Here is a 27,872-nt window from a genome sequence, read left to right as displayed (position 1 = left end):
AAATGAGGGCCATCTGTAATACTGTCAACAATTTTTAAAAAAATCATTTTAATAACTGACAAAAAAAGTAATTCACACGCACACACACACACACCTTTGGCATAGACTACAAACCCAATATTGATGGCATCTCCAAAAGGTTGTGGTTGCCTTTCTTAAAATGTTGTTTGTAAACAAAACATCCTGCTCCTCAATATACTAACATCTTAATGGGAAAATATCTTGCTTTTCACAAAAACATCAGCTTTTTTCCCCATTAATATACTGTTTAGCATTTATATAAAAATTGTTTAACTGGTGTAGAGACAAGCTATTAAGAGATTTGTAGAAATCTACAGGAAATTTTTGTGCTGTTTTGGAATACAAAACAATGAGGATTATTTCAAGAAATAATAAGCTACCTTTTATCTTTTAAAAAGAGGGAGATTCTTGAAAGATGCCAAAATTGGAAGCAGTAGGAATCTATCTCCCCAACCTAGACAGCAATTGCACTGGCAGAATCTGTCTGATAAAACAATTTTGTAACTTTGGAGTCAATTGAAGGCTAGCAACTTCCAGGGGAAGGCTTGGATGGTAAATTGCACATAATTTCCATCAATTTCATGGTTACAACTATCCATCTCCCACCCCTAGCCCCACAGCAAGCAGCTGTGCACGTTTCAGGAGCAGTTGCACACAGCTTGAGTGAGCCAGGGCAGATAATGAGTACCCTGCCTACAAATATCAGGGACCTGTGCTCTGACCTCTGATTGCTACTTCTGACCATAGAGGCATAGACACGGAGTGTGACACAGTCATTGCTGCACTCCCCCCACTGTTATAAGCCTCTCCTCTTCAGACTGAAATGTCTTTCAGAGGGTTTAAAGGCCCAGTGTCTTTTTAAATTTCTTTTGTTTTCTTTCTCCTCTCAGTTTCCTTTTTTTTCTCTTTAGAAGCCAGGCATTTAAGGTCTAGGACATTCAAAAGCAAACACATATTTAGAAAGTCATCATGCATGCCTGGGAAAAGGCACAGGCTCAGAAAAGACCTGAGAAGACCTTAAGTTTACACCTTTGGCTGATCCACAGCTCAGAGACAGTCTACAACAATCAAAAATAAAAAAAAACAATAAGAAACACAAAAATCAGCAAACTGGGGAAGAGGAAGAATCTGATTTCCAAAGTTGCCATTATTAGTTTCAAATGTCCAGTTTTCAACAACAAAAAATTTTGTCAAGTGTACAATGAAACAGAAAAGTATGGCCCATTCAAAGGGGGAAAAATAAACCCAACAAAGCTATCCCTGAGAAAGACCACTTGGAGGAACTCCTAAACAAATACTTTTAAATGCCTGTTTTAAAGATGCTCAAAGAATTGAAGGAAGATGTAGAGAATAAAAAAAATGACATATAAGCAAAATGAAAGTAACAAAGAAGAAATAGAAAAACAGAAAAGGAAGAAAAATTCTGGAACTGAAAAGTACAATAACTAAAATTAAAATTTCACTTAGAGGGATTTAAAGGCAGGTTTGAGCAAACAGAAGAAAGAATCCACAAACTTAAGATGGGGCAGTTGAAAATATCAAGTCTGAGGAAAGAAAAACAGATTGAAGAAAAGTGGACAGTCTGAGGGACAAGAGGACACCATAAAGTAGATCAACATATGCATTGTGGGAGTCCTGGAAAGAGAAGAGAAGAGAGACAGAGAGACAGCTTGAGAAAATAATGTCAAAAATTCCCCAAATTTGATAAAAAACATAATTATAAATATCCAAGAAGTTCAATAAACTCCAAGCAGAATAATCTCAAAGAAACTTGCACCAAGGCACATAATTAAGACAAAGAGACAATCTTGAAAGCAGGAAGAGAGAAATGACTCTTCAAAATGATTCTCTATAAAATAACCAGCAGATTTCTCATCAGAAACTTTGAAGTCAGCCCTGCTGGGCGTGGCTCAGCGGTTGAGCATGGACCTATGATCCAGGAGATCCCAGTTCGATTCCTGGTCAGGGCAAAAACCTGGGTTTTGGGTTTGATCCCCAGCAGGGGACGTGCAGGCGGCAGCAGATCAATGACTCTCATCATTGATGTTTCTATCTCTCTCTCTCCCTTCCCCTTCCTCTCTCTCTGAAATCAATAAAAATATTTCAAAAACAAAAGAAATTTTGAAGCCAGAAGGCAGTGGGCTGACATATTAAAAATGTTTAAAGAAAAAACTGCCCATCAAGAATCCTATGTTCAGCAGGACTGTCCTTCAAAAGTGAGGGGAAAAGTAAGACATTCCTAGATAAACAAAAGCTGAAGGAGTTTGTCATGTTGTTAGACCTGTCCTGCAAGAAATGCTAAAAGGAGTCCTACAAGTTTAAATGAAGGACAGTAGACAGTAACTCAAAGCCATAGGAAGAAATAGAGCTCAGTGAAGTTAAATACATGGGCAATTATAAAAGCTAGTACTATTGTAACTTCAGTTTGTAACTCTACTTTTTGTTTTCTACATGATTTAAGAGACTAATACCTTAAAAATTATTAGTCTAGCCCAGCCAGGCGTGGCTCAGCAGTTGAGCATCGACCTAGGATCCAGGAGATCCCAGTTTGATTCCCAGTCAGAGGTGAGCAGGAGGCAGCCAATCAATGGCAACTCTCTCATCATTGATGTTTCTATCTCTCTCTCTCCCTCTCCCTTTCCCTCTCCCTTCCTCTCTCTGAAATCAATAAAGATATTTTTTTAAAAAAATCATTAGTCTAAAAGCCAGTATTGAGAACTTAACTTTGGTTTGTAACTTCACGTTTTGTTTTCTACATAATTTAAGAGACTAATGCATAAAAATTATTAGTTTGTGTTTTGGGACCCAATGTATAAAAATGTAATTTTGTGACATCAATAACTGAAAGGGAGTGGGATGGAGCTGTATAGGAGTAGAGATTTTTTATGTTATTGAACTTAAGCTGTTATAATTTCAAATTAGAGTGTTATAATTTTAGAATGTTAAATGTAATCCCCACAGTAACCACAAAGGAAACATCTATATAATATACCCGATAGGAAATGTAAAGACAATTAAACATTTACTGCAAAAAAAAAAATCAGCAAAACACAAGAAATATGAGAAATATTTCTCACAGTCATATGAGAAATGAGGGACAAAAAAGCTATAAGGCATATAGAAAACAAATAGCAAAATGACAAAGGTTAAGTTCAATTTATCAGCAATTAAGCATAAATGGATTAAACCCTCCACTCAAAAGACAGATATTGGCAGAATAGATTAAAAAACATGATCTGCCCTGGCCAGGGTAGCTCAGTTGATTGAGTGTGGTCCCATGCATTGAGAGCTTGCTGGTTCGATTCCCTATCAGGGCACACGCCCAGGTTGTTGGCTCAGGTTGTAGGCTCAGGGGGCAGCCGATTGATGTTTCTCTCTCTCCCTCTCCCTTCCTCTCTCTCTAAAATCAATAAAAAACATTTTAAAAGTGATCCAACTATATGCTGTCTACAAGAGAGAGACTCACTTCAGATCAAAAACACAAATATCTTAAAAGTAAAAAGACAGAAAAAGATATCCCATGTAAATAGTACCTGCATACCAGTATGATACACAATCGTTAAAGTGTGAAAGCAACCCAAGTGTCCATTGACAGGTGAGTGGATAAGCAAAATGTGCTATATTCACACAATGGAATATTATTTAGCCTTAAAAAGTAAGGAAATTCTGACATATGCTACAAGATGAATGAACCTGGAGGATATTATGCTATGTGAAATAAGCCAGTCACAAAAAAGACACGTAGTACATAATTCTGCTTATATGAGGTTCCTTGAGTAGTCAAATTCATATAGAATATAGAATGGTGTGTGTCAGGATTTGGGGGAAAGAGGAATAGAGAGCTATTGTTTTGTGATTTCAGAGTTTCAGTTTCGCAAGTTGGGAAGAGTCCTGGATATAGGTGGTGGTGATGGTTACACAACAGTATGAATGTACTTAATGCCACTGAGCTGTAGACTTAAAATACTTAAGATGACAAATGTCATGCAATGTGTATTCTACTGCAATAAGAATAAAAAGGAACGTCACTATCAAGCTAAGTGAGAGAAGGTTTATGTGGAGAGTATAAAATCAATGAAGGGAAATGGAAAGAAAATTATAGAAGGAATATCTTAGCCAATTGTTTTTCTAAATCTTTCTTTTAGTCACTCCCTGAGCTCCCAGGCAAAGGAGAATTTCATGAAACTTGCACATAAATATTTAGGGCAAATTAGTGTTTGTGGTGATGAGGTTATTTCAAAAATCATTAAGGGACTTTTAAAAATATTATTCAGGGTAATTTTATTTATGGCGTGTATGTCTGTGTGCATGTGTGTGTGAAGGAATTAGGAACAGCTAAGAAATTTAAGAGGCTATTCTGTTTTCAAAACCAATCTACCTAGATGTTTTATTTTTCCCTTGAAGTATTTTATTTTCATGGTATTAACAGGTTTTTTCTTTCTAAAGATAAAATAACATTGTTCCATTGTTAGTATGTGCTTTTAGTATTTAAAATATGCAAGCCAGTATATCCAAACTTGACATAGTTTCCAGTATGTTTAAAATGTAATTAGGTTGTTATGAGAATCAAATAAGTAAAACATTTAAAATGCTTAGGAAAACATAAATTATTAAATAAATATAAGGTATACTTTTTTTTCTAGATGTGTTTATAAATCTAATTTTGGAAAAAACAAGTCTTACAAAGTGCAAATTTGTAAAAAAATATGGAGTTGTGCATAATGTGTAATAAATTAACTTTAATTCCTAAAGGTGCTGAACTTTCCGTACTTCAATTAAATAATCATTACAATAATTCATTTATAGAAATATGCAGAAGCTGGGTCTGCATATCAAATTGAGGTTTCTACAAATTCAGAACAGAAAATGAAACACCAGTAATTTTTTTAGGAAAGAAAAAATCAGGCTTTTAAAAATAAAGAATACAAAAATAGAAGGAAAACCCCTATTCTGAATATGGAAACGAGAGGAGGCATTTGCTGAACAACCATCGGTTCTCCTTATCGTCCTTCGTTCTAAATCACAGAAATAAAGCCACGTCAGGAACATGCTATTTAGAAAACTGATATGATGACCATTATTTTCTGATTAACCATGTTACATTCGCCTTGATTTAAAAGCTAAGCTACTATTTTCTGTGATAAGAAGGAAGCCATCTTCTGCGGGGATAAAACTCTTCAATGGTACTTTCTGTGCAGGAAAAGTCGAAATGGACCCATAGACAACTACACTGTTCTTGTGATGACCAGCTTTACACTGAGTTAACTAAGCATTCAAATAAACTTAGCTGTCAGTAAAAAGAGAATGTGCACACAAACATACTCACAAAGCCTCATTTGTACACATTCTCAACTTAGGAAAAGGAAATCAAATGACAAAATTATCAAATATAAGAGCTACATGATATAAAAAAAAACTGGAGAATAATCAGTATATGGATCTTGGCCACTGAGGAAAGTTGGAGACAGGAGGAAAAGACAAGTTACATCTATGTAATCATTCATTCGCCCAACAAGCATTTATTATTGATTGCCTGGGATGTGCAGGGCACTGTCGAGCTGGGGATACAATATGAACAGTACAGACATGGACCCTGACCTCAGGGGATTTTAAAAGGACTTTAAATTTATCTCATCTAAGCTTCTACTAGACACTTGAGCCCCTTTAAAGCAATATCCTCATTAAATTGTTGCAAAAACTTTGGATTAGCTTGTTCAACATCCCTTCTAATTTCTTTCCTTCAATAAACATTTATGGTCTAACTTCTAGGTACTGGGTAGTGTTTAGAAAGCTGTTAGGATTAGAGCAGCAAGCAAAACGGTTAAAAAATTACTTCCCTCCTGACTGCTAAAGTGGGAACGTTAAAGACTCCCTTGCAGCTAGAATTCCATTAGGACTGTTTCAGCCAATCAGAGGCACCCGCGTGAGACTTAGATTTGTAACTGGATTAAGCGGGGACAGATGGGCAGAGCATGAGGCATCCACTTGTTCCTCCAAGTTCAGCTACAGCTTGACCCACCTACCCTTTCAATCATTTTTTAAGCAAATTAATACCTGGTTTTTATAAAAAATCCCCCCTGTAATTGAGCACAAATGAATACAGTGTTACTAACCCAGTGTTTGTGCCCACTGTTTAGCAGGAATCCCTGCCTGCTGATAGGAAGGTGTGAACCTACAATTCTGATTGCTTACGTAACAAAAAACAAAAGATGCAAACTAAATTTCCACTTTTCCCCTTGTGTTCCCTTTTCCCAACATGGGCCAAATGTATTTTTAAAAATCTGGAAGGTATGCTAACTCATACTATCAATTTTTCTTCCCTGTTATAAACTGCATGAATTGTTGAATTCTTAAACTGAACACTCGCTTCTGACATAAAGAAACACTTGGCTCTGGTTAGATAAGACGTTATAAAGAATATGAATATTTGGCAAGTGTATGCCTGAGGTCAGCAACCTATATCTAAAGAGTGCTGGATATATAAATAAAATGATAAGAAGTCATGGATTTACCATATAATCATAAATATATCTAAGCTTCAAAGGTCTTAAAAATGTAACTCTTATAGCTTTGCTTGAAAAGTGATATTTTTATTTCAGGAATCTGTTTTTGCAGGATAAAATATTCCTTTTAATCACACCAAAACTTTATTCATAAAGAGATGATAGTTTAACCACACAGTAGACTGATATGCTTGTTGAATTGGACACAATTATCAGGTGTGATACTTGATTTTGGAAAACACTTGGAAAATGGACCAGGAAAGTTTCCTCAGTGAAAATAGGAAAGGTGGAATGCAAATGCTTGAATCATTTAAGGATATTTAAGAATAATTTTCAATCACATGATTTGATAAAGCAAGGTGGAAAATTCTACTTTGTAGGTATTATAAGCTGGGGTACGTTCATTGCTTTCAGAGCAAGTTTGGAAGTGGTTCTGCGAGATGGTAAAGAAATGAGTTGGATGGTTTCCTTATTTTGATTTGCAGCTCTATAAAACATTTAGGAAGTCTTGGCCCATTTGGCAGGCAGTAATGTTTTTCTTTTCAAACTCCCAAATTACTTTACAATCCTTTCATGACTCTATCACTGTCTTTCTAGAATAATCATATTTGTGCAAATATCTTTCCCCACTATAAGTTTATAAGCTGCTGAAAGACAGGTACCATCTTTATACCTGGGTGGTTCCTACTACAGAGCCTTGTAACGTATGTATCAATAAATATTGGGTGATAAAGGAGTTTTTGTGTAGATTAATTTATTTAATTCCTAAAGTATCAAAATTCCACTTCCTAGCTGGGCAGCAGTCAGCAGAGATGCTGGGCAGGTTTATCCATGTCTCCGAGTCATGAAATACCCCGTTTCCTGCTTGGCCTTTCTGGAAGAATCTTTTGGGTCCTAGAGCCCCAGCAACCCTAACCATCTTTGAGTAGGCAAACTCTGAATGGTTTGGGGGTTCATGTTTGTATCAGAAAGCATTCGTCACGTGCATATATGTAGCTCTCATAGGGGCACCAGTAAGAGTTGAGATGTAACATGAGCATGGGAACAGCCTGAAGTAGGGCACCAGAGTGGTGGGGATGTGACAAATGAGGGTGTAGCATTCAGATTTAAACTACACACACACACACACACACACACTGTGCAGGCCAAGGAAAACATATCCGAAGGACAGTCAGCTTTTGACCTCTGAAAAGCTACCTAGACAGATGTAATCTCCTGTCCTTACACAGGAGATGGGGTAGGTGAGAACAGTGAGAGCAGTGGTCTGAGTGCTGAAGGAAGAAGACAAGTGCACTGGGTCCCTGAAGTGAATGGTAAGTGAGCAGATGCCATGGATACAGGCGAAAGTGAAGGCTCTTAAGTCGCCCTGGACTAACTCGGATTCTGTGCGGTTCTGGGTAGGCCCCAGGTGTGACAGAAAGTAGTGGTGTTAAGTGTGTGTGATCCTGGGTCCCGCTGCCTGGCTCCATCCCTCCCTAGTTGTGGGACCTTATATGTTAGTTAACATCTCCATGCCTCAGCTTCTTCTGTCTAATAAGAGGATAATAGTGTTTTTCTCGTAGGGGTCTTGTTATGAGTAAATGAGATAAAACTTAGAACAGTGCTCAATTAATGCCATGTAGTGCTATATAATCCTTTACAATTTTTAATGTTTTATATTGTGTATTTATGTGAGTATGCATGTAGAACTTACATAATTCTCTTCTGTATTTCTTAGACCGTTATCCCATGGTCCATCTAAATCCATACTCTTTCTCTAACAGAGACACTGGAGATATGCTGCTCCTACCGGTACTTCCTTCCACAAAGGAGTAAGAGTGAAAATGACATTTTAGAACATCCCTCATTTTCAGGTCTGGGTCACAGTCTTCTTTTCTTATTTACATGTCCAGGCTGCATCCACTTCTAAGGAGCAATGCACTTTTTAGTTGGTCATAGCTCCTCTGTTTGTCCTAAAATAGTCCCTTCTATGCCTCCAGAAGTTCACTTTGGGCCTAGTTTTATTTCAATTATATATATTTTTTCATTCTGAAAGACCTAGTGTATTGATTACGTCCAGTCTGTAATTTCGACCATTTGGTTTCCTTTTCTAGGTCTTTATCTCCACTCAGCTCCCATCACAGGGGGTCCTGTATTGACCCCAAATCCGTGCTTAGGGCATGAGTGAAATAGCCAAAATATCACAGACCATTTTCTACGCACTATTATTTCACATAGGGGAACCACTCATAATCCAACCACCCTATTGAAATTACTTTCACTGTCTACATGCAATTTTTAAAAAATGGCAGAATCTATGCAAAGTAGTTATAAGCATGGTGAGGAAGTCATCGGCCCTCAGCACACTGCCCATTTGCAGTGATTTTCAATACACAGTGAATGGTGTGATTAGCCCACCGTTATGTTCTATGCAAGTTTTTTTTTTATAATGAAGCCCAGAGAAATTATTCTTGAAGCATCATAACAATGTTGACTGACAGCTTAAGTGCTGTCTCTTTCAAAGTGAACATAACTGACAGCTCGTAGGTAAAGAGCATATGAAAGTGGATTGGGTCCACAGTGGGGGGAAAAACAAAGAAGATATTTGTTCTACTTGTTATTTATTAAAATTCAATTAATATGGTAAAATATGTGCATCTTGGCAGAGTAGATTTAGTTTGTAGGTTGAGAGGTTTTCCTGTTATGGAAGCTTGATGTACAGCAATTATGTACTAAAATTACTTCTAAATATTTTCAAACTCCAGTGAAATTTACACTATTCTTTTTCATACACCATGTATACTGCTTATTTAGCTGGGAGTGGTCTAGATAATTAAAGACTTTACAAGTTGAAGATTTAAATTCCAACTGAGTTACCTTTTGTAGGTACCTACCTGTGTAGATGAAGTTCAAAATCTTGCCACATTAAAAACAAGAATTCTGCAATGCCACTTGTAGATATAGAGCCAAAAGAACTGAATGCAGGGACTTGAACAGATACTTGTACACCCACATCCATAGCAGCATTACTCACAGCAGCCCAAAGGTGGCAACAGCTCATGTGTCTATGGACAGATAGATGGATAAACAAAACGTGATATATCCATACAATGAAATATTTATTTTGCTTTAGAAAGAAATGAAATTCTGATACATGCTATAATGTGCATGAACCTTGAAAACATTATGCTAAGTGAAATAAGCCAAGCACAAAAGGGACAAATACTGTCTGATTCCACTTATATGAGGTTCCTATAATAGTCAAATTCACAGAGACAGAAAGTAGAATGGTGGTTACCAGGGGCTGGGGGGAGGGAAAATGGGACTCGTTTAATGTGTTCAGTTTTAGTTGGGGGAGATGAACAAGCTCTGGACGTGGAGGGTGGTGATAGTTGCACAGCACTGTGAACGTTCTTAATGCCGCTGAACTCTACACTTACAAAAGGTTATAGTAAATTTTACATTATGTATTTTTAACCACATGCTCGCCCACAAACGATGTGTAGTAATCTGCCAGACGGTCAAGATGGGAAAGGGCATTGCCCCTGGATTAAATGTAATGGAACCTGACCTATTACGAAATAATAGATTGTAAACTCAAATAAAACCAAACAAAATGAGAATTCTTAATTATTTAAAGGACTTTACACTGGGCCTCATCTGCAGATGTAATAGTCTGAGACCCAAGAATTTGCATTTCTAACAAATTTCCAGGTGCACTAGTCTATTGCAGAGTAACAAACGCCCCCACATTTTAGTGGCTTAAACGACATATTATCTCCTAATTCCTGTGGTCCAGGGGTCTGAGGTCAGCAGTTTGGCTCAGAATCTCCAATAAGGTGGCAGTTAAGATGCTGACGGAAGATGCAGTCATACAAAGACTCACTGGGAGTCCCCTCCCAGGACTGCTCACGTCCATGGTTAGTAGAAAGAGGCGTTAGTTCCTCCCGGGGCACACCTCTCCAGAGCGCTGTCCCCTGACATGACATCTGAGTTCCCCCAGAATGGGCACTCCAGGAGACAGCAAGCAGGAAGCCGCAGTGCCTTTTGTGACTAGTGTCCAAAGCTGTACACCATGACTGCCATTTTTTCTGTTCTTCAGAGGCAGGTCATCAAATCCAGCTCACACTAAAGGGGAGTGGCTCCACTTACTGAAGGAAGGAGCAGCAGAAAATTGTGGACATTTCAGAACCAATATACTGGGTGTATTTCTAGGACTCCTTAAGAAAATCCCACAAACTAGATGGCTGCAACAACAGAAATTTATTTTCTCAAGTTCTAGAGGCTGGAAGTTCAAGCTCAAGGTATCTGTAGAGCTGGTTTCTCCTGAGGCCTTTGAGGGAGAATTTATTCCAGCTCTCTTTCCTTGCTCTGGCAGCCTCAGGTGGTCCATGGCTTGTAGATGCCCATCTTCTCTCTCTGTCTTCACATTGTTTCCCTCTGTACATGTCTGTCTCTGTATCTATATTTTATAAGTATGTACTTCTCATGTTGAATTAGGAGACCCATCCTAATGACCTCATTTAAACCCAATTACTTCTGTAAAGACCTTATTTCCAAATAAGGTTACACTGGGAGGACTTTAACATATTTGGGACTTTAACATATAATTCAACCCACAGTTCAGTCAGGTAATGCTGATGCCCCTGCTGCGAGGTCCACACTGTTGAGAATCACTGGTCTAACCTCCCCCCACCTGCCCCCCGCCAGCTCCATTACACTGCTGAGAAATAGAGGTTTCCCATCAACTAAAGGAACCAGCAAGTGTCAAAGAGTAAGTTTGTGGCAGGGCTCAGATAAGAATGCTGATTTTTTAAACTCACATTTATGCATTTTACATGAACCACACAGTGTTTGGTCATCTTTGATCAAAAGTTGTCTGGAGTTCTGTTATCTGTGAAATCCATTAAGCCTTTGTGTGTTTTCTAGGCTAAGGTTTTTCATATTGATCCACAGAGCTCTGCAGATAGATGTTTTCTAGGAATCCTTTAAAGGGGTGTGTGGGGGGGGGGTATGTGTGTGCGCACATGCGCGCGCGTATCTTATGGTGACTACATCATTCAATATTTAAGTGATCACACTGGGTATGAAAAGAGAGAGCAGGGGATGAATAAAAGATAATAAAGAACAGAGCAGTAAGAGAATAAGATATGAGAAACATAGGAAAATGAAATAACAGTTGTACCAATTTCCACTCCTGCCATAGCCTGCCGCATCTTCACTGTTAGGGTAGGATGGGAGATGAAAATCAACTTCCTGTTATGCGTATCTATAACATTTGTTTAGAAACGCAATAATAATCATAAAACAAACACCTGTGCATTCACCAGTCATCTAACAATAAGGAACACTGGCAGGAGCGTCATCGCCCGCCCCTGTGCCTTGCTCATGGCATCCCTCTCCCTCCTCCCTGGATATTCAGTCCTGAAGTTTGGATTTATCATTCTCTTGCTTTTTTTTTTTTTATTGTTTTACTACATATCAATAAACCCTTAAACAACACCTTGCTTGGTTTTGCTGGTTTTTGAAAGTCATGTAAATGGGATCATGCTCTGTAAGAATATGTAACTGTGGTTTTCCCTCCTGGTGAAACTCATCCATATTCCTGTGTATTTCTGGTCCATTCATTGTCATTTCTCTATGGTGTTCTTATCCATCCTTTTATGGAGTCTTAGACATGACTCCACCATATTGGACTTTAAGGACTTGATGATCATGGTACCCAGGATGCTTACTTAATACCTACGCCAATAATAGGTGCTCAGTATATGAGAGAAAAATGAGATGAATCTAAGTTTTAGGTGTTTGGTAAAATTACAGGTTTTTCATATTTTAAATGTTTACCAGCATTATCCTGATTCGAATCGTTCCTTCTGTCTCCAAATTATGTATCCAATGTCAACCTATAACAGTGTATTTGTTCCCAAATTCAAAGGCTACACAGGAAATTTAATGCAGCAGTCCAAGTGTTGCCCCTAGAAGTGGGAAATGTACTATTACATTTGCTTTACTGTAATCCAGTAAAAGGCTGTAACAGGAATTTTAGAGAAAAAAATAAAGAATAAAACCTCCACAATTCCTAACCTAATTTCAGTACTTACATAGTTATTATATGTTCCAACTTACTTATTTAAAAAATGGTATAGCCTTCCCACAGTGGCCATCAAATCTGCTTCTATGTTCTGGGTGGGCACAGCATCCCTGGAGTCTCCACACCCTTGGCAACTAGCCTAAGGCGGCCCACCTTCAACTCTTGACCTTCCTCTTCAATGGAAACAGACAAAGAGGGGGTGTGCAGCCCTTGCGAAGATGTGTCTACATGCAAGAGGCTTGCAGTAAGCACTGGCTACTGGGGTAACCCTTCCATTCAGCATCTTGTGAGACTGTCTAAAGAGAGGGAGGCCCCTGAAATTAACAGAGGTTATTTTGCTTGAGTCTCTGGCAATGGTCAGCTTACAAAGGCATTTCTATAGACGACAGAATGACACTGTCAAATGATAAACCTTGGGGCTGGGATGGATATTGCCTTATGAATATTAAAGAATCAAGATCTCCCAAGTAAATATATTTAAGTTGACTTTTCGATAATAGTCATGAGAAAGCTGCACAGCATCAAATTCAAGACTCTAATATCAAAACCCATTTTAGCATTCAGAGGACACACTTCAAATCGGTGGACACATGTTAGATTCAAAGAGATATGCCATAATTGGAGCAGATCTTCAAGACTGACCTGAACTGGAAGAGAAACTAAATAAAAGTTACACAAATACACAATTGCAACAGTCCTGGTAACTGAGTGTGTGCTGGTCTCCAGAGCAGTCTGCAAACCTAATCAGGCTGGCAGCCAACAGTTCTGGGACTGCCACGTTCATAAACTATGAACGGGTGAACGTGGATGACTGGTTTGGACAGATCATGACTCAAAACCTGTGGAGGTGACCATGTGACCTGGCGAGGGTGGAAACCTGCAAGTCCTTAGGTGTCCGAAAGAATGGCTCCTGTAGAATAGACGGGAAAGAGTATCAGTCACAAGTAGGATGTAATTGTACAGCAGATTACCTCGGACTGAAGTCAGCAGAATAAGCCCCTTGAATCATGGAGGAAACAGCTTCCAGAGCAGCTCATGCAGCATACTGCCTGTGCTGGAGGAAGCGCACTAAGTCTGAAGGAGATCACGTACTAATCTGCTTAAGGCTCGTGCTGAGCCAGAAGCTACAGCCACTGACCTTCCCAGAGTTGATACACTGAGTTTCCTGAGTGATGGCCTGGCCTTGTCTACCTATCCATCCCACACTCAAGAAATCTGTTATTAGGGCTGTCGAACCACTTCTTGTTCCTGTTGACTTATCGTTTAAATAAATCCCAGTTGCCAATTTAAAAAATTCTGCTTCTACATGCTTATTTGATTGTTTTCTCCTTGGTTAAATTTCCACAATTAAGTTTAAAAACTTTTATAATGTATAGGAAGTGTTGTTTAAAAACATCTATTTTGGGGGAGCTGATGAAAAAAACGTAATGACATTAAGCAAATATATACATATATATCATACAGACACGGGGAACAGTACAGTGATAGCCAGAGGGAAAGAGGGTGGGGATATGTGGAAGTGGGCAAAGGGGGACAAATGGGGACAGAAAGAGACTTGACTTTGGGTGATGAGTGCATGATGCAGTACGCAGATGAGCTGGGTACCCTTGAAACGTGTATGGTTTTATGAACCAATGTCACCCCAATAAATTCAAATAAAATATATCAGCCCGGCCGGTGTGGTTCAGTGGTTGAGCATGGATGGAGGAACCAAGAGGTCACAGTTGGATTCCCAGTCAGGGCACAAGCCGGGGGTTGCAGGATCCCAGGTAGGGGGCGTGCAGGAGGCTGCAGCCTGATTCATGATGTTTCTATCTCTCGATCCCTCTCTCTCTAAAAATCAATAAAAACATAAAAATATATACCAGAAAAAGAGAGCAATCTTTAGCTAAAAATTCAGACCATGAAGTCTGATGTTTGAATTAAAAACATACATACATATATTTTAACAACCTATAAAGTCTGGTTCCCAAATGCTAGCTAATGGACCTCTGACAACTTCTTATTAAAGTTTCACTAGCCTAAAAGGCGACAAAAGAAAGAACAACAAGAGTGAGCTTTTTGCACAACGAAATACATTCCATTTAAAGGACCGTTCTTTATTCCGAGATGATGTCCGTTCTACCTTTTTAATGTCCAAATGTTGTGTTTGAAGACATGATGGTGACAGGAGATGGCATTCGTTTGCTTGGCCACTTTGCACGGCCTCAGGTTGTCTCCGCATGTTTGTGTTTTAATGTTGCCGACCCTCCACATCTGAATGTTCGGGAGCCCTTTCCGAGCCGGCTGCGACAGCCTTTAACACGTGCTCCGGGCAAAGCAAGCGGGGAGCTACCGGCAGGACACGGGTCTCGGAAGGCGAAGCGCACTCGTCTCTACCTAACACCTATTTATTTCGTTCCGACCGGGTGTCAGGGGAGGCTCGGTACTAACCCCACGCGGAGGGACGCGCGAAGACAAGCGGAGGCGGCGTCTCCTCACCGGCTTTCGGTTTGGCCTGTGAGCTTCCCGCAGTCAGGGCGCGAGGCAGGAGTGAAGGCCCCGCTCCGGCAGCTGCTGGAGGGCGGCGGAGACCCTGGGCGCCGGAAACTGCGGAGAGGAGGGAGGAGGGAAAACTCGCGCAGGGAAGGCAGAGGGGGCGCGGGACCGGGAGTCCATGCCTGCGTGAGGAAGAGGAGCTGCCCAGCGTGCGGAAGGCAGGACGGAGAGGGCGGCGCGGGCAGAGCCGGAGGAGGTGCGGCTGTGGGCCAGGGAAGGGCGGGCCGGTCCGAGTCACGTGCAAATCAGTCAAGTACCCAGAAGACACCGAGAGCAACCTACCTCCAGAGCTGCGGAGAAGGAAAGCGGCGGAGACAAGCGGCGGAGACAAACGTGCCGCCACCGCTCCAGCCCGAGTCAGCGCGGGCCGGGGGTGGAGTCGGACACGCCCCTCGGGCTCACGCACCCTATCGGCTGCCTCGGGCCGCGGGACACGCCCCCTGGTCCAGCCTCTCGCGCGAGCTTCCTCCCGCCCACCTCCGAACTCGGCCCGCCGGCGCCTGCGCAGTCGCCAGGCCCCGCCCTTCCAACCCTCCTGCCCGGGGTTTCCACAGGCAAGATGGCGGCCTCCTGTGCGTCCTGCGGCGCCGGCCTTTCCCACCGGCTCTTTCTCGGGGGAAGGGTTAGCCTGGCCCGGAGACGAGTCCCCTGGAAAGCCGCGGCCACAGAGTTGCAGACAGTTTCCGGACCCCAGGTACGGCCTGGGAGGAATGGGAGTGCTGGTCCCTGGAGCGCGAGGCTATGGTGCAGGGCCGTCGCCTTCCCCGGCTGTCTCTGGTGTCCGCAGACGGGAACCCTAGGGTCTCAGGTACTCAGCAGAATTCTGAGGTGGAGAGAGGAGAAGTGGGTATTGGTTTTCAGCGGCCACTCTGGAGGCCGCTTCTGAGTTTCTCAGGGTGCAGCGAGGGGGCAGTCAATCTGCCGGCGGGAGTAGAGCGACCCCCGTCCCGCCTGGCTGTCCCCATGTGGGCGTGGGGCTGGGTCCCGCCTTCCCGCGCGAGGTGGCCTGGAACACTAGGTGGAGAAAGTCACATTGTGGAGGTGCTAGATAGTGACTTTTTAAAAATCTGTGCAGTTTCTGTTTTCTTAATTTCCCCAAAACGTTGTCTGCGGGGAGACGGAGCCCAGAGGGGGCACTGTCCATTAATGCCGAGGGCCGCGGGGAGGGCCCTGGAGGGCCGTCGAGGCAGGAGAGCGCCCAGGAGATGAGAATGAGCAGAAGGGGAAACAGCATGGTGTCGTGGAACACAGGAGAATGTTTCACGGAGGGAAAGGACCGTTACCAAGTCCCGTGAAGTCAAATACTGTGATCTAAAACTTGTCATTTTTCTTTTTAAAAATAGTTTAACCTAAATCAACCACTCTTATACTTTTATTTTTTTTATTATTGGAAAATATTCTGGAACTTAGTTTTTCTTGGTTCTCTTTTGAGTATGTCTTTCCTGTATCCACACACAATTATCTATTAAAAGGACTATAGCATACAGAATATTAGAATATTTTTATTTGTTGACACTGTGTGTGCATGTGCGGAGGGTTGCTAACTTTACCTCCCTGGAATTCCTGAACCTATGCATCTTCTGTATCTTTGTTCTTTTAGTCATACACAAACATACATGCATATGCATACTTTTTTAAAAATGGGTCCCACTGCATTTTTTGCTTCTCTAACTTACATATATAGTAGAAATCCTTGCAAGTCACCTATTATGAATCTAGCTGCTGATATTTTGTGGTGTGAGTGTATCAACGTTAATTTAACAATTTTTAAAAAATATATATATCTTTATTGATTACAGGGAGAGGAAGGGAGAGAGAGAGAAACATCAATAATGAGTCATTGATCAGCTACCTCCTGCATGCCCCCTGCTGGGATCAAGCCCACAACCTGGGCATGTTCCCTGACCGGGAATCGAACCTCGATCTCCTGGATCCTAGGTCACTGCTCAACTGCTGGGCCACACCATTAATTTAACAGTTGGTGGACATTTGCTTGTTTCCATTTTCTTCCCATTAATAAAGTATTCAGTGAACATCCTGGTCTAGTTCTTAGGTACTGATGCTTTAATTTCTGTGGGAGAGAGTTCCTGTTTTGAGGTTACTGCTGCAATGGATGTGTACATCTTCAATTTTAATAGATATTCCTACATAGCTTTCCAGGAAGGGTGTAGTGATTCACATTTCATCGCTGATGTATGAGTGTGCCCCTTTTTCTACCTGCATTATCTATTACTATGTTTTCAATAAGATGGGTGAAAAACAGTTTCTCTTTGGTACAATGATTTTCATCTCCCTGATTATTCTTGAAATTAAGCCCTTTTTTATCCACATGGCAAATGTTTACTGAGCACTTTATTTGAGCCAGACACTGCAAAGTAAACAAATCATAGTCAAACAAATAATTTCCAGACAGTATGGACCCTTAGCAGTCCCCAGATTCCTGAACACCACCACAGCACATGTTTAACCACATGAGGTACAGCTCAGATATAATGGAAAGACTTAACTGACCACATCGGACCCTTAATGATTTTATACATATGGCTTCTCTGTCTTGAATATTAATATTTCTTTACTTTTAGCTCCAACCTTAATAGTTATATTCCTTTTAGGGGCCATGTTTCATAAAACAAAAATGTTAATCATCTCATGAATGACTAAAACACTATGCCTTTTTTTTTTTTTTTTTGAGAGGGGGGAGTGGTCGTAACACATTACTTATGAAATCCCTTCAGAGGTTACCAACAACTTAATGAAGGGAGCAGGGAGGCTAGAATAACAACAATAAAGTGCTTCTTGTACAGGATAAGTATTTTTTGCATTTTGTTTATATGTGTAAGTGTGTAGTAGGTGGTGATATAAACAATAAATATTACTGTGGGTCACAGTGAGAAACACTGATACAAGGACAAAGAAACAAGTTTTGTTAAGCAGTGACTTTTGGGTGCTCAATTGGGATCCTTACTAGCAGATTTCCTCTTGCATACCAATCATGTGGCACACTGGTTTCATATTAATGCCAAAATATAATTGCAAATATCTCATTGTCCCAGATTTTGGGTGTAGGAGGGTATCTTGCTTATGAATGGCCAGACTTTTCAGATTATAAACCCATGACTACCAGGGATCTACATAGAGTGTACTGTGAGATTTACAGAAGTAAATACAGAAGTGCAGTGCCTAATTCAAAGGAGTTGCAAAGGGTGGAGTGGTGGGCAGCTTCTCAGGAGGTGAGAATAGTCTTCAGGAGCAATTAGGAATTACCTGAAAAAAGAGAGGTATTCTGTTCTAGGAAGATGTAATAGGTACAGTGGATTCTGGTAACAACAAATGATTTGTTACAGCAGTTATAATTGATAGAATGGTGAGAGACAGAATTGGAAAGTTTGGCAGTGTCCAGGTTATCGTCTGTTTTGCTTATGCTAAGGAACTTGAATTTTTTTTTTAAATCTCTCGCACATTAGATTATCATACATATTACAAGCAGTTTACAGTCATGCTGTTCCCATGAATTCTTAAATCATGTGTCGGTATAAATTAGGAATACTAATTTACCTTTCTATAATATTTATGACTTACAGTAAGGAAAAGCAGTAGACCAGTTTCTGTTTTGAAAAACATTACTACAAAATCTTGATAATATATCCTCTTTTATTTTCTACTAAGCACTTTCTCAGCGCTTAAACTTTCCATTTTTACTGAGCCAAAATGCTCTTGTTGAATTGGACTGTCTACCAGGAAAGAATGATCGATGATATCTGGTGTCTTAGCCCTTGCATATTTTGGTTTTATTGTAGAAACATTGCTATCTTTGTCTTAAGTATCTGTTTTTCTCATCTCTCATCTCACGGGCTCCTGAAGGTTGTAATATCCTATATTTATCCTCATTTTCTCTAATCTGACATCTGTCTTTACCTTTTCTTTTATTCCTCAAAGTATTTTTTTGCCTTTTCTATTCATATTAGCAGCAGATTCTTTTTGTTCCATTTTTATCCAATTGAACAAAAGGAAACTCCTTAGTACTTCCTTAATACCATTAAAGTAGTGTGTAGCACTGGCATTTGGCCACATTTGGGACATCACTGCTTTGTCAGGATGTGTCTGCGTTTTTGGCAACCTGCTGAATTGAAATTACAGTTGTCTGACCCCCTGATTATCTTTAAAAAGAAGCATATCTGTCAAGTTGTGTCAGTACAATTCCATGAAAACAAAGTCTGAGGGAAATTCTCCGTTAGTAGCTTCTCAGTTTGAAATAGAACCTGTAGAAAATTTTGTTGGGAATTGTACTTGGTGGCAAAGCACATTCTCTCCAGGATTCTCAGCTGAGGTCTGGTCTTTTCACTTGCAGCCTCATCTTACTTGATGGCTTGTACTAATGAATGATGGACGCCCTTGAATGTAAATATTTTTGTGTGAATTCGTTGCACGAATAATTCACATTTAATAAGTATATTCAATAGTGTGGTACTGATGCTGCGATGGCTTTGTAACTTTAATAAATATTATGAATTTCCAGAATATCATATTCTTCAGCAGTATGTACAAATGTCTTTGAAAAGATTCTAAATATCTTAAAGAGATTGTCTGAAAAATAGCAAATTGGGAACATGTTAAAGAAAAAGCCCTTTATGAACAACAATAAACATTTTACAGATATTTTTAAAGTATCATTTATGTTAAAAGTACAAAAGCTGCCACCTCATGTCATAAACCCTGGAGAATATAGACAGATAAAAAGTAATTTAAATCCAGTGAAGAAATGAGTTTTCAAGCCAATAATCAATTCTTTTATCAGAGATGATGCTAAAATGTAGGAACAAAAGAAAAGGAGCAGTGTGAGAGAGAGATGAAAATACAAAGGAATATTTACTCAAAATGGAAGAATTATTTTAGCCACTTCACGCTATCAAGAGCGTTTTAAAAAGGTTGGATGAGGGAGAGTTCTGTGAAATAGATATGATCAAAAGAAACTGTTAAGGATATAATTTTGAAGATGGACTGATGATACAAGAAGCTAAAAACTTAGAGTGACTACAGAATTGACACTGCAGAAAAAGGAAAATAACCCATGGAGTAAAGACTTAAAAATCATACAGAAAGCAGAAAAAAGCAACAAGAAATAAGACTAAGAGAGACCATATATACAGAGGATAGAATGTCAGGTAATTACTGTGATTGAAAAAGAGAACAGAATAAGGTGAGTGGTCAGTGGGTATTGCTGAAGTTAGTAGGAGAAATATATTTTATCAGAGACATGGATAAAAACTCATAAAATAAAAACACTGTGTACTGTCTAAATTGCCAGATCAAAAGATGAATTTTGAAAGTACAGACCATATAGCGAAAGAAAGAAAATAGGAAGGAAGCATAAAAAATGTAAAGATAAAATAAGATTAAAAATAAGACAGTATCTATTAAAGCCTATTTAAATGGAATAGTTGCATGTATTTAAAAAAATTCAGATTGGGTCAAAAGAACAAAACCTAAAATGACTTAATTTAAATAAAAAATATGGGCAATGATATTCCAGGGTAGTGCAAATGGGAGTTTAAAAGGTTTGTAATATTGTGATCCAACAGCATTGAGTTCAGGATAAAAGTATTGCATGGCAGTGGAATACTTTATAATGCTGAAGCATAGAGTCTGCCTTCAGATAAAACTCTCCTGAGCCAAATAGTGCATTGAGTATACCACTGAAACATATGAAGGAAATATGTAGGAACAAAAAGATAATTGACAAAGAAAATTTACAGATAGTGTAGATGTGTAGATTTGTGTTTCTTTGGTATTTTTGCCTTGGCTCACATCCAATATAAATAGCCACTTTAAAATGTTTTTCTAATTTTTTTTCCCTTTAATTATTCTATCTACCCTTTGCAGTCCATCAAACCTGTCACTCCTTACCCTGCAGTCCATCTCATATCCTATTTCACAAGGAAAATAGTGGCCAGAAGACATAAGTAACCGTACTTCTCTGCCTACTCTCCCTCACAAACGACTTTGCTTCTTTGCATGGAAGAGATGTTTCTCATCCTAACACTAATGCCTGCCATTTCCCCTGCTTCGTGTCCTATGTGATTATTAACAGACTATACCTCTAGCTCAGATCTCTCCTGTGCGAGAGAGAGAGAGAGAGAGAGAGAGAGAGAGAGACACACACACACACACACACACACACACACACACACACACAGCCATCTGCCCCCTAGACCCCTCTCCTGATACTCCTGTAAGGCACCTCAACATGCATCATGCCAAAATGGAACACATCACTTTCCTCCCTAATGTTTCTTTTCCTCTAGAATTCATTACTTCAGTGATTGGAGCCATGTTCAGTGGAAGACTCATTTCTCCTTTCGAGGGCTGTGGTTGGTGATTGGTGGGAAGTGTAGTGGATTTACCTGTATTATGAATGGATTGTTTTAGCTATGGACAAAAATGTTTGTCATATTACTTACAAAGCCAGCAGTGTAACCATGGCTTTGGCAATGAAACATTTGGAAGAATTACCTCTACTACATGACTGTTACTTTTTATTCCCCAAATTCATACTTTTACCATGTTTCTTGGGGCAGAAAAGCATTTTCACTTTGAATATGGGAAGCAGTTTTCTCCATTGTTCAAAGAAGGCATGGAATCTAAAGAAAAGCCTGGAAAAAAAGTGAAAACAAGATGGTAAAAACTATTGAGGTGGGGAATTGGTGCCCATGTCACCTAGCTATGGGGAGAGGTAACAGGGTGTAAAAACAGGCTCTATCTATAAAAGGGCAGGCTAACTATATACATCAGCCAGTTTGTGTCATGTTTTTACTCATTGATAGTAACACTATCTTTATAGAGCATTATAAGAAAATATAATTGTTGATTCATAATTCATAATACAAAGAGAAACTCCTCTGTGCTTTCCTGAGAAAAAGTGAACTATAAAGTTTCATGAAATTTTAAATTGCCCTTTCTTACTCATCAAAGAAAAGCAAGAAACTGTTTTATCACTATTTTAATTTGTGAGAGTTTGAGAACATAATTTTTACTGTTAATTGGATATTTTCATATTTGTCCTGTATATTTTCTTCCATTTTCTAGTGTAACTGTGGTGCCAAAATACCATAGACTTATTGGAATCTGATTCTCAGAGGGGTGGGAATGGCTAAGGGAGGGGTGGTGCTGGTGGCGCTATGTGTGTGAGACGTCTATGTTTATGAAAAGGGAAATGAATGAGTTACTAAGTCTGAATATTACTTAAGAGTGTTTAAAATTGTTGAGGCAGGGATCAGGCTGAGAACCACAGACTGAAGATTTTGAGAAGAGCCAGGACCAGAAAGATCTGTTCTGGTTCTCTCCAGCTACTCAGTGCGACCGAATGGTCATTTGAAAACATTTTTCAGGTTCTTTTCCTTTATTGCAGATGAAATATTCATGCCTTGGGGGGGAATCCCTAGTGCCACAGCATAAAGGGTCCACAGCAGCAAGTGCGATATCATTACTGATAGTTTAAAATGTGGAAGCCCTTATTTCTACATAAAATATGGAACCAAACAAATACAAAGAAATTGCCTTGCTTTTTAGTGAAGCAGTTTCTTCACTGAGTCAGCTTAAAATAAGGACCATGGAATAAAGTTTCAGACTAAGCTAAATCTATTATTTTAAGGCACTTAAAGATAGGTTGCATTTGTACCCTAGACAAGGTGAGTGCCTGTAATCTAAGGGTGCTGTTTCCAAGTACTTGTCCCTTTACTCCCACTTCTGCCTGCTAGTGATTGTCTGCTGGTACCTTTGCCTCTTTTTAAGGAAGTGGCGCAGTTGTCCTTCATTTCATGTGTGTCAAATATCACAAGAAGCTGAAGTTGACAGATCAGAATCAAATAATGTATGTTTGTAGTATTTTGTTTTTAATGTGTTGAAATGCTAGTAGTTTAAACTACTTTGTAAGCACAGGCCTTAAAAAGCAATCTTTTGAGCAGCTTTCTTAACAGGCCTTTTAACTTGTCTGCAGACTCCTGCCAACTGAGTCTATTATTATTATTATATCAACTATTATTATGAAAAGACAACTGTTTGAAAATCCTGTTTTATTTAGAGACAGTGGCTTACAACATCAGTGTTTAATGTAAATTTTTTTCTTTTCTTTCCATTTATATTTTCTGCTAGATATTAAGACTAAGACATACCGCAGTTGTAACAACAAAGAAAAATGTTGCAGCCTTAAGACGTGAAACCTACACAGTGGATTTTATTAAAAAGCAGATTGAGGAGTTCAACATAGGAAAGAGACATTTAGCCAACATGATGGGAGAAGATCCAGAAACCTTTACGCAAGAGGATATTGATGTAAGTACAGGCATACTCTGCTGAAAAGTAATTGCTGTGAAGTTTTAGGCGTTGAAAGCACTGTTCTTCAGCCTGAGCCCTTAAGCTCCGTGTACATGTTAGTCAAACTGTTGGAATAAGGAAATATGGCACTGTAAAACTTCGCAAGTTGAAATGATGGTTTCAAAGAAAGATAACTGCTCTGTATTTGAAGCATCATAATGTATGGCGAGTTTTAGATTTTAACTGGAAATGAATACTTTCCTTGATGTAAGGGCATAGGAGCCACTATGAATCCTTATACACAATTTGGAAACATTTATTCTGTAGTGTAGTCTTAAATTTTGCTTTCTTACAAAATGATAAAACAAATGGTAATGGAAATATAGTCAAGTTCATAGGAAATCCCATAAGTAAATCTAAACCCAGTGTTTTTATCAACTTAACTGTATGTTTGAATTTTCAAAGTGAGGGCATAGGGCATGTCCTAAGTGATTTGAGGATAGGTTAGAATTCTATTCATATACCATTCTTGAATTATTATAATCCCAATAAAAGTTGTAATATCAACATTACTTTTTTGCTAGACATGCCAGAATAGCTAGCAAAAGAACTTAATTTAACAATTTTGAAGGTGGTTCTAATTTTAAAAAAAGTAACATATGACATCCCATGATGATTGATATTTAACAGAAGAATAACATCTTTGTGTAGATTTAACATTTTATATTATTTCAAATACATAATTCTTTTAATCATTTTGTATTTTTAGGCATTTTTAGTTTACTTCCCATCTTTTTGTCTACCTTTCTTAATTATTTGTAAGTGGTACTTCAGTATGTCTCTAAGGCACCAGACCAACACGTTTGGCTAAGCTGGAAGGATTTCCCATTGTCCTCATAGGTCCAGGTGACCTGGAGTGATGGACCTCATAGCTGCTGTCCTGTTTTTGAATCTTTTGGTAACCTGGACAATATTTAGGGATATTAAGAAACCTGTATTTTTATAACAGTAATTTTATCAAAGGTCATGTAGGTATTGCTCCATTTTTAGAAGAGGAAACTGAGGCACAAAAAGAATAAGCATCATGTTTAAGTATATACGTATGGGTAGAGGGCAAAGAGCTAAAACTTTAAACTTTGAACCTCGTGTTCTTTCTTCATATCGGCCTCATTTCGTAGGTAATGGACGTCTGACAGTATCCAGAATTATTACATAACGTTTAGCTACAGACTCAAAACATGATGATTTTCAAGAAGAAAAGGACAAAAAGTAACTAGTGTTTGTAATACTCAAAAAGTTATTTTTTTTAAAGAAGAATTGAAGAAAAGGACCACACGCTAAGTAAGACCTTCTCTTCCACATTTAGTGACATGCCCTTTAAAAAGCTCAGGGAATGGTGAGCATCTAGGCACAGCAGTCCTACTGTAGATTTATGTTTTTCAAGGAGAACCGCAGTCTCAGTATCTCTGTGCCCCTCAGGCTTTTCTCTTGAGACAACTTATTTTGCTGTGTTTTTTTTTCTTTTTTTCATTTGGTGGCTGCTTTATTGAGACACACTTCACATACCCTGGTTTTCAGTCTTCCCACAGAGTTGCCCAGCCGTCACCAGTCTACCACAGACCATTTTCATCACTCCGCAACAGAACCTTGCACCCCCAGCAGCTGTCACTCTTCGCCTCCCCCGTCCCCTCAGCTCTGGGCTACCCTGTCTTTATAGATTTGCCTGCTCTGGACATTCATAAACAGAATCATACAATACTTGGTCTTTTGTGACTGGCTTCTTCACTTAGCATATTGTTTTCAACATTTATCTATGTTTTATCATGTCAGCTGTTCATTCCTTTTTATGGCGAAATACTTTTCCATTGCATGGATATACTACATTTCTTTTTAGTCCATTCATCAGGTGATGGGCATTTGGATTGTTTCCATTTTTGGCTGTTAGGAACAGTGCTGCTATAAACATGCATGTAAAAGTTTTTGTACGGTCACATTTTCACTTCTCTTGGGTATGTACCTAAGAAACCATTGCTAATCCAAAGTCATGAAGATTTACACTTATGTTTTCTTCTGAGCGGTTTATAGTTTTAGTTCTTACCTAAGTCTGATTCATTTGCAGAAATTTTTATATGTGGTATGAGATAGGGGTTCCAGCTTCATTCTTTTACATGAGGATGTCCAGTTGTCCCAGTGGCATTTGTTGAAAAGATTATTGTTTCCCCATTGAATTGTTTTGTCACCCTTAATGAAAATCAATTGGCTATAAATATGAGGGTTTATTTGTGGACACTCTATTATATTTCATTGATCTTTAATGTATCCTTATGCCAGTGTTACACTGTCTTGATTACTATAGCTTTGTAATAAATTTTGAAATTGGGAAGTACTCCTAGTTTGATCTTGTTTCAAGATCATTTTGGCAATTCTGTGCCCCTTGAATTTCCTTAAAAATTTTAGAATCAGCTTGTCAGTTTCTGCAAAGAGTCAGCTAGTATTTTTATAGAGATTGTGTTGAATCTCTAGATCAGTTTTGGGAGTATTGCCATCCTAATATTATCTTCTGATCTGTGAACATGGAATGTCTTTCTGTTTATTTAGATTTTCTTTAATTTCTTTCAATGATATTTTATGGTTTTCAGAATTCATGTTTGGTATTTTTTTCTGATGCTTAAATTAAAAGCATTAATTTCTTTCTTAAAATTTTAAGTAGAATTGTTTTCTTTTTGGATTCTTTATTGCAAGTGATAGAAATACAATTAATTTTTGAGTGTTGAATCCTTCAACCTTGCTGAACTCATTTACTAATTCTTACAGTTTTTTAGTGGGTTCCTTAGGATTTGATGTGTTCAAACTGTCAATAGAAATAGTTGCAGTTTTTTTTCTTTTCAGTCTGGTTGCCTTTTATTTATTTTTTTTCTTGCCTAATTGCTGTGGCTATCACCTCCAAAAACGTTGACTAGACATGGTAAGAGTGGACATCCTCATCTTGTTCTTGATCTTAGGGGAGAGCTCCAGTCTTTCACCATTAAAAATGATGTTAGCCATGGATTTATTTGTAGATGCTCTTTTATCAGATACAGGAAGTTCCATCTCTAGTTTGTTAAACATTGTTATCATAAAGACGTGTGGGATATTGTCAATGCTTTTTTTGCTTTTACTGAGGTGATCATTTCTTTTATTGATATGGTATATCATGTTAATTGATTTTTTCATTTTCTTTATCTTTATTAAATTAAAATAATAACAACTACTTTCATATTATTGTTAGGACTAAAGAGACAAGCAAGCTGAAAAAAAGCTTATGACATAACAAATCACAGAGTCAGTCATAAAACACAGCCTTATTTTACCTATAGATTTGTTCTGGGAATAATAGAAGCAATTGCAGATTTTTGTTTTTTAACATTGTTCAATGAAACGTTACTTAGTAAAACTTTTAATAGGACCTTGAGCTAACACAATGTGTAGGATGTCAACTAAGATTCACAAGAATCAGATTTTGTCCTGTATCACACTTAACACTTTAAAGCAGCAACCTTTAACCCATGTGTGGCAAGAATTCTTAAAGCTTGTGATATCTGACTATTAGTCAGGGGCACTGACCTCTATTCCGAGATTGTCAAATAAAAAAATGACAGCAGCCAACACAACAATTGCCTTCCAGTGTGAATGAATCAAAATTATTCCAATTTTTTGGTCAGATTGGCAAAAAATATGGTGTTTTTTGGTATGCCACAGAACTTCAGTAATTAGTTTATGTGCCATGAGATGAAAACAGTTGAAAATCGCTGCTTTAAAGGATACATGTTATTTGTTTTTTTATGTTTTACATTAATTGATTTGTGTGTTTAACTGTGTTCCTGGAATAAATCCCACTTTGTCATTGTGGGTAATTTTTTTTTTTATATGTTTCTGGATTAGGCGTGCTAGTATTTTGCTGAGTTTTGCTTCTAATTGATACTGATCTGTAGTTTCTTTTAATGTCTTTGTCTGATTTTGACATCAGGGTAATACTGATCTCATAGAATGAGTTGTGAAACGATCTCACCTCTTCATTTTTGGAAGTTTGTGACGAATTGGTGTTAATTATTCTTTAAATATTTGGTTGAATTAATCAGTGACACTATCTGGGCCTGTCATTTTTGGGGGAGGTACCTTTTTTATTACTGTTTGCTTTTTTTTTTTTTAATCCTCACTGAAGGATATGTTTTTATTGATTTTTAGAGAGAGATGAAGGGAGGGGGGAGAGAGAGAGAAACAGCGGTTGCCTTCCATACGCACCCTGACGTGGATCAAACCTGTAACCTGGATATGTGCACTGACCTTGAATTGCATTCTCTACCCTTCCTGGTCACGGGACAATGCTCCAGTCAATTGAGCCACACGCGCGGGGCTTATTGTTTGCTTTTTAAAATGGTCCTCCCCTCTCC

At 38.7% G+C, this 27,872-nt stretch overlaps 1 protein-coding gene and 1 pseudogene across 3 annotated transcripts in view; both read left to right on the top strand.

Annotated features, from left to right (window-relative positions):
• The window catches only part of LOC308566289 (leucine carboxyl methyltransferase 1 pseudogene), a 37,611-nt pseudogene extending 24,109 nt beyond the window's left edge, over positions 1–13,502 (top strand). Inside the window, exon 2 of the transcript in view lies at positions 12,700–13,502. The product of the transcript in view is annotated as a leucine carboxyl methyltransferase 1 pseudogene (transcript). The remainder of the gene's footprint in view (positions 1–12,699) is intronic.
• Positions 13,503–14,906: 1,404 nt separating this feature from the next.
• Positions 14,907–27,872, top strand: part of MRPS9 (mitochondrial ribosomal protein S9) — a 50,133-nt gene continuing 37,167 nt past the window's right edge. The window contains exons 1-2 of one of the 2 annotated variants that reach the window (XM_081156998.1): positions 14,907–15,826; positions 23,281–23,460. In XM_081156998.1, coding sequence (XP_081013124.1) covers positions 15,692–15,826; positions 23,281–23,460 — 315 coding nt within the window. In that variant the 5' untranslated portion in view covers positions 14,907–15,691. The remainder of the gene's footprint in view (positions 15,827–23,280; positions 23,461–27,872) is intronic. The other variant, XR_014000186.1, reaches the window with a different exon arrangement.

The sequence above is a fragment of the Miniopterus schreibersii genome (assembly GCF_964146895.1).
Source record: "Miniopterus schreibersii genome assembly, chromosome: 13".
Taxonomy (NCBI): domain Eukaryota; kingdom Metazoa; phylum Chordata; class Mammalia; order Chiroptera; family Miniopteridae; genus Miniopterus; species Miniopterus schreibersii.
Note: the sequence above shows the minus strand (reverse complement) of the source record. Positions and strands in the feature narration are given on the sequence as shown.